This window comes from Gallus gallus, chromosome 17 (assembly GCF_016699485.2).
Source record: "Gallus gallus isolate bGalGal1 chromosome 17, bGalGal1.mat.broiler.GRCg7b, whole genome shotgun sequence".
Lineage (NCBI taxonomy): Eukaryota > Metazoa > Chordata > Aves > Galliformes > Phasianidae > Gallus > Gallus gallus.
In genome coordinates, this window is record NC_052548.1 from 1,184,866 (window position 1) to 1,192,013 (window position 7,148).

Genomic DNA, 7,148 nt, shown 5'->3' on the forward strand with positions numbered 1-7,148 from the left:
GGAACAGTGGTTTATATGGGCTTTAATAGGGACAGGGGCAGATATGCGGGGTGCAAAGCCAGGAAGTAAAGGTGGATATGGCGCTGGGGTTGGGATGGGGTGGCTGTCGGCTTGTGGTGCTCTTGGACCTCCATCCAGCAGCAGTCTGCATGGGAGAGAGGAGAGACGAGTGCTGCTGAGCTGGTGGGGGTGGGGTGGGGTGACAGTACCTCTGCCAGCCCCACACCCCCCATGGAGGGCCACCCCAAAGGGAGACGGGTGATGCCCCAGTGAGAGCTGAGCAGCTCCACGGGCTGATGGCACCAGGGCTCTGCAGGACGGAGGCAGTGCTGGGAACCCCCCAGCCCCCAGCGAGGGCAGGACTCACCTAGGCAGCATCTGCCATACACTTGTCTGCAGAAAGAAGAAAAGCAGAGATCAGCTTCACCATGGGTAGAGGCACTACTGCCCTCGGATCTGGTACAACTCTCCAAGGGCCGCCACCTCCTCCCTCCATCCCTATGGGCTGAGCATGGCCAGGAGCCACTGTGAGCTGCCCACCCTTACCCGTCTGGGGTAGGATGAGGATCTCCTCGTCCTTCAGGCCCTGCTCCTGGGAGAACTGCATGAACCTCTCCAGGCGCTGGGGTGCAACCTCCTTGGTGCGGCCTGCGGAAAGAGCAGGGTGAGGGCAGCCCCAGGGAGCCAGGGGAGGGGGACCCGGCCTGGAGGTGCTGTCCCATGACCCCCTCCTGCAGGACAGATCCCCTCTGAGGAAAGCCTGGGGGTCTGAGCAGCGCAAGGGCAGCGTGAGGACGTACTGTAGAGCAGCACCATGTTGGAGGAGCCGGTGCTCTTGGAGATCTGGGTGGCCACCAGGGCATACTCGTCATAGTTGGTCTCCACCACACGGATGTCATGGTTGCTGCCCCAGCCTGCGGAGATGGAGAGGGCACCACTCAGCCCAGCACTGAGCCTGGGCCCCCCACCCCCACCCCCATCACTGCCCCACTGCAGAGTTGAGCTGAGGGCCCAGAGGCTCACGTGGGTTGGTGTAGCTGAACCGCCCGGGCTGTTCCGTCCGGATATAGAGGCTGTTCCTCTTCTCGCACTGTTCACCCCTGGAGAGCAGCACAGAGTGATCAGCAGGACTACGGGGGGGGGGGTGGAGCTCAGCAGCCCCAGCGCCCACCCAGCAGCCCCCAGCACTGCGTGTGGCCCCGCAGCTCCCCGCCACCCGTACTTGGGGTAGGTGGAGGTGACCTCCATGTTGCCATCTGCAGTGACAGCAATGTCTGTGGTACACATCTTCAGCAGGTGCTTCTTGTCCTTGAACCAGTTGGAGTTGGAGGCCAGGCCGATGCTGTACCATCTCCCTGCAAGCTGCACACAAACTCTGCTCAGCGCTGGGCAGGAGGGCCATGCTGTGCTGCAGCCCTCAAGGCCAGCAGATCCATGGCTAACCGAGCACCTTGCTGCCCTTCCCATCACCCCAGCCCTGCTGGGAGGACAGGGACACCCACAGCAGAAGTGCCATTTGCACCCATTCGCAGCACACAGAAGGGGCCAGGACTCCGTGACAAACAGCAGCCAAGACCACAGTCCAGCCCAGGCTGGGGCCAGCATGGACCTGCCCCCTTCCCCATCACCTCTTTGGGGCAGCTGTGCCGCTCAGACCCCCCTGGGGGCTCCTTGTAGGACCCAGCAGCACAGCCCATGCCCCAGCTTGGTGGGACTCCAGTGCTGGGCGGAGGATGCAATGGGCGCCCCCTTCTCCCTGTTCCCAGGGCAGTAGGGCCCCCAGCCCACCAGTACCCCCCTTAATGCACATTTCTGGGGAGATGAGCACCCCACACACCCCTGCCCCACGCAGCAAGGCTGGCCAGGCTCGATCACCTTGTCCTGCTGGAAGTCAGCTTGCACAGGAATGCTGTTCTGCGCGTGCAGAGCCCCAAGCAGGGCCAGCCCCAGGATGCTGAGCAGCGTGGCTTGCATGTCCCCAGCCGAGCAGAGCAGAGCTGAGCTGAGCGGGAGCGGGAGCTGCAGGCGGTGCTGGACGCAGCGCTGGGCCCCTATTTATGGACAGGCAGCGCAGCGGCCCCAGGGGGCCTGTGAGGCGGGAAGGCCAGCCCTGTCTCCCCCCGTGCCGTTATGCAAGCAGGAGCAGGGGCAAGAGCTGAATCCAAAGGGCAGGCTGGGAACCTGTGAATTTTTCCTTCCTGTTGATATTACATGTTTGCCTCGGGGTGCCAAACTGCTCTGCAGCACAAACACAGCTGGCGGCCAGTTCACTGGCTATGCCAGCCCCAGGGCTGCACAGCACAGGGACCGGGGGAAGAGGGGCTGCCATGGGCAAAGCATGGAGACACGTGGGGTGCAGAGCAGCAGGGCTCAGGTCTTGCTGCGTGCCCCCACCTTGCAGAAAAAACCTCATTCAGACCCAGAGAGGGGCCTAAGCACAGCACCAAGTGCCTGTCAGGTCCTGATCTGATCCGTGGGATCTGTGGGCACCCTTGGGTGCACCCATGGGAACCCCCTGCCTTATGCTGACCCCAGCCCCTGCATAGCTCCCGGCCAACAGCATGCAGTCAGACAGACCCCCTATGTAACCCCGCACCCTTCTCCAGGAGCAGCTGTCCCTTGTTGGTTTGGGGCTGCAGCAGGGTGAGGGCTGGGGGTGATCACTGCTGTTACCAGTGGCCCTGTGGGGCTGGGCAGGACTGCACGGAACAGAGCACCAGGCAGGTCGTGCTGCCCTGGGGCCACGGCTCTGGCAGGTGCCCACTGCCAGCCTGCAGCTCTCCCTGTGGCACAGCCCTGCCAAGGCTCTATACATAAGGAGCATGTTTTCATAGCAGCTGTTTTTTTCCTCTCTGCAGCCCACCCTGCCCGGCCGCCTGAGTACATTCCCTTCTCCATATCCAGCTGCGAGCCAAGCCTGTGCTGCACAGCATGCTGGGGGCTGGGCTGGCCCTGCTGCTGCGGATTTATTAAAACAAAACAAAAGCTGAGCTGGACAGGACTGAGCATCACGAGAGCGTCCCGGGCCACCGCGTGCCACTCTCAGCCCAGGGCTGAGCCCACCCTCGGTTGGTGTGGGTGCACACCAAGGGCCCCTCGGGGTGCGGGATGCTGGGGAGAGCTCTCTCCATTGGGAAACGGAGGCACGCAGCACCCCCACTGCACTGAGTGCATAGGATCTCAAGGGGTTGATGCCAGATGGCTGGAGGCCGGCTGGAGGAGCCCATGGCTCCCATCACCATGCCGTGCTTCCATCATGATGCTGCCACTTGTGGGGAGCAGCACCATGCTGGGTGAAGCAAGCTGTACTGGGCGGCCCAAGCTCATAGCGCCCTGACTGCCCTGACTCCAAGGCAGCGGGCTCGGCAGGCAGCCTGGCAGCTCTGTGAGCACGGCCAGACATGGCTGCCCCACACGTGTGCAGCGGGACAGCAGCTGGCTTTGGATGGGTCACGTGGCGGTTCCTTACATAAGGCCCTGATAAACAACATGTGTTACCAGTTTCCGCTAAGATTGCAAAACGTTGGTGCCGGGGGCAGAGGGCTGCTCCCACCCCAGGAGCTGCAGACCAGCTTGCTGTGGAGGGACTGCGGGGAGGGGGCTTTCCAGCCTGCTGCTGCCTCAGCAGAAATGGCTGGGGGCTCCTCTCAGGGTGTGCCCCTTCCCCTCCAACTCCAGCCTGCACTGGGAGGTTGGAACCAAAGCAGCCCTGCCAGGCTGGCTGCTGGGGGCCCTGAGCCCCCGGGGTTAACCCTGCAGCTCTCAGACTGTGCGGAGGACTCCAGGCATGTCCCCTGCCTGGCTGTCAGCTGGGTGCTGTCAGGGGTATTGGCCCAGGAGGCAACAGCCTCTTGGAGACATGGTCCCCAGGGCCCAGGCAGGGTCACAGCTGTTTTACCTGCCTTGGGGACAGGAAGCAGGACAGCTACAAGGCTGCATTTTCCTCCCCTGAGGTTCCTGGTAGGAAGAGCTGACCCACTGTAAGTTCCCAGTGCCCCCCAAGCCCACCAGCCCCAGGGCACCAAGTGCTGTGAGCTGTCCATGCCGTGCTGCCGCAAGCTGCCAGGCACTCTGCCTTGCCTAGACACAGAGCTTTTCCTCATGTTTATTGGGATGCTGCTGGTTGCTACAGGACGTGGGGCAAAGGGCATGAAGCCATGGGGTGACACAGCCAGCCTGGAGGAACAGGGGAGCCCAGGGTGTGCTCCAGCACAGCAGAGCAGTAGCACGGTCTGGCCAGGCCCCAGCTCATCCCTGTGTGGTCTTGTCCATGGGCAGCTGCACGAGGTGCGCTGGGCACATCCTGGAAATACTGCCTCCATCTACAGCTCCGTTTCTGGAAAGGAAGGAGAGGTGCTGAGGGGTTGGGGCAGAGCCCAGTGCCAGGGTTGGGACTCACCTCTGCCTCCCCAGGCACCACCACCAAATGGTGGAGCCACCTCCGGGAACACCCATGTTGTCTCCATCCCAGGACACCCCACCCCAGACCCTCATCCCAGTACAGACACCGCTAAGCCCAGCTGGACCCACACAGGGGCCAAACAGGGCTTTCCTTTGCCAACGTGAGGCTGATAGCCGTGTTGAGTGATGCTCTGCCACCTCCCAGCCCCACACCGGGGCACGGAGGGACGCCCGCCCTGTGCTGGGCCAGCATTGCAGGGCAGGGCCGTGGCAGCGTGGGGCCATGCTCACCATCGAGGATGTGGAAATCGTCGGCAGAGTCGCAGAACCCTGTGAGAGAGAGGGCCCGGGACGGTCACCTGCCCTGTGCAGACCACATGCCCACACCCACGTGGATGTGCCCTCCCCTCCCTGCCCTGCTGGTACCAGACCCCAACCAGTGCTGGGCCCCTCTGGCTGCCCCCACTCCTGGCTGCTGTGTGGCACTCACCATATGTGGGGAAGTAGTGGGTCACATCCTCACTCAGGCCCACAGCCCTGGCACGCTGCTCAAACTTGTCCACTATGGCATTGCTGAGCTGGCTGCTGCGGCCTATGGGGGAAGGCCACCATCACAGCCCCGCTGCCGGCCCCCCTCCCTGCAGTGGGCACGGTGTGGGGCACGGTGTGGGGCACAGGCATCCACTGCCCCATGCCAACCCACCGTAGAGCTTGGCAGAGAGGCCTTGGCTGTCCTGGTAGTAGATGATGGCATAGCTGCGGGGGTCCGCCTCTCCCACCACCACCTCCATCTTGCTGTTGTAGCCACGGCCTATGGCGGACATTGGGGCAGGTGTGGCCCAGCTGGGCACTGTCCTGGGGCCTCACGTCACCACCAGAGGGCACGAGGGGTGTGACTGGGTGCCAAGGGCACGCACATCTCCATGGCATTGCCAATGACAGCACTCAGCACAGGGGCACAATCGGATCCCAGAGGCGGCACAGTGGGAAGCACTGGTGGAAGACGCTGGTTCCAAAGCCCCATGGGAGCAGGAGGGGCCCACTCCATAGTGCCCACCCAGCCCTGTGCTCACCTCTCACGGAGAAGCGCCTGTGGGCTCCTTCAGGGACGTAGCGCTGCCTGATCTCCCAGCACTGCCCATCCCTGTGCAGGGAGAGAAGCACAGTGCAGGGCAGGCTGCAGTTGGTCCCCAGCTCTGCCCTTGCAGCTTGTACATGGAATGTTTTCTCAGGAGGTTTTCTCCACTGCACACTGATGTAAGGGATGCCCGATAACTGCCGAGCACCACGTGCCAGCCACCCCTACCCCTCCTTGCAGCTCCTATCCCTGACACAAAGCTGTGTGACCCCATGGCCATCCAGTACCCACAGACAGCCAGACATGAGCTGCTGCTGCTGTGGGAGCCCTCAGGAAGCAATCCCCGTGCAGGTGGCCGTGGAACAGCCACACACCTGCTTGGTGCCCCAGTCTCCCCAGGCTGCCTGTCCCATATCCCACCTGGGCACCCTAAGTCCACCCTGTGATGGCAGCCCTGTGGCTTGCAGGGTGCCAGGTTCACCACCATCAGGACTGCTAGTACAAAACATCCCAGAGATCCTATTGCACTGCTCCAGGGCAGCTCTCCCCCCTTGGAGCCCACAGCCAGGTGCTGGTCCTGCTCCAGCCCATCTGCAGCATCCAATCCCATCAGCAGCCAGCATCACTCACAGCTTCCTGAAGGTGCTGATGGCCAGGCTCTGCCCATCCGGGACAGCCACTGTCATTGCCGTGGCCTCCAGCCGGTGGCTGTTCTCTGCCAGGTAGCTGCAGCGGGACGCCACGCCGACCAGGAACCACCTCCCCACCAGCTGCACAGCACCAGATGGGCACCGTCACCCAGGCCCTGGCCCTGGGACACCCCTGCCCAGGGCTGCTGTCACCCCGCTGTGCTGAGCACCCATTCCCACATTTCACGCTGCCCCCTCTTGCTCAGCACTGCTGCCCGCAGCCTGGCCCCGTGCCTGGAGTGCTGCTCACTGTGGACCCTCATTCAGGAGCAGCAGCACAATGGGGAGACCGGGACATCGCCCCATGGCACACAGCAACCGCACATAGCCCTGCGTATGTGGCAGACAAGCACCCCGCAGACCTGCCCCCACCCCATAGCTCCAGTTAGACCCCTGCAGCACAGCCTCACACTCCCCATGAGCCCCAAGACCCCCATGGGTGGGCTCCACAGGCACCCGGAGGCCTGGGTGGCAGCGCCTGGGGCAGAGCTGTGCGGGCAGCGGGCTGGGACACGCTGCAGGGCCAGGAGTGGGCTGGGGTACGCTATGGGGCCGGACCGGAAAAGGGAGCACGAGGGGCCACACCGCAGCCCCGGTGCTGCTCCCAGTGCCCCCTGCCCGCGGGCCTCACCTCGCCGAGGCTGAGGTTCCCCTCGGTCACCACTTTCTCAAGAGGGTTGTGGGGAGGGGGCGGCCGCTGTCCCCGTCCCTGCGGCGCGGCGAGGAGCAGGGAGAGGAGCAGGAGGGCGCGCGGGGCGGCCATGGCGCAGCGGAGCCCCGTGCCGGGAAGCGGCGCGGCCGGGCACGGCCGGGCGGGCACGGGGTCACGGCACACGAGGTCAAGGGGCACAGAGCCGGGCTGGGGCTGCGTGGGGCCTCCCTGCGAGCAGCCGGGGGGGGTGGGGGGGGCTCAGTGCCCCACGGGGCGGCGGGGCGCGGTGACGCCGCGCTGACGGCGCACACCCGTCGGCTCCGGCCTC

The 7,148-nt window shown here is 64.2% G+C and overlaps 2 protein-coding genes across 2 annotated transcripts; both read right to left on the reverse strand.

Moving 5' to 3' along the window:
- Window positions 1-6: 6 nt before the first annotated feature.
- On the reverse strand, window positions 7-2,030 carry PTGDS (prostaglandin D2 synthase 21kDa (brain)). Its single transcript, NM_204259.2, has 7 exons — window positions 1,876-2,030; window positions 1,223-1,362; window positions 1,024-1,100; window positions 801-914; window positions 547-648; window positions 368-393; window positions 7-145 (listed from the first exon to the last, which is right to left on the reverse strand). The coding sequence occupies exons 1-6, from the start codon at window positions 1,972-1,974 to the stop codon at window positions 368-370; spliced, it is 558 nt and encodes a 185-aa protein (NP_989590.1). The 5' UTR covers window positions 1,975-2,030; the 3' UTR covers window positions 7-145.
- Window positions 2,031-4,076: 2,046 nt separating this feature from the next.
- On the reverse strand, window positions 4,077-6,959 carry C8G (complement component 8, gamma polypeptide). The gene is made up of 7 exons (XM_025141428.3): window positions 6,800-6,959; window positions 6,110-6,249; window positions 5,475-5,545; window positions 5,105-5,212; window positions 4,892-4,993; window positions 4,693-4,731; window positions 4,077-4,336 (listed from the first exon to the last, which is right to left on the reverse strand). Exons 1-7 carry the CDS (start codon window positions 6,929-6,931, stop codon window positions 4,323-4,325), a joined length of 606 nt encoding a protein of 201 aa, XP_024997196.2. The 5' UTR covers window positions 6,932-6,959; the 3' UTR covers window positions 4,077-4,322.
- Between the last annotated feature and the right edge of the window lie 189 nt (window positions 6,960-7,148).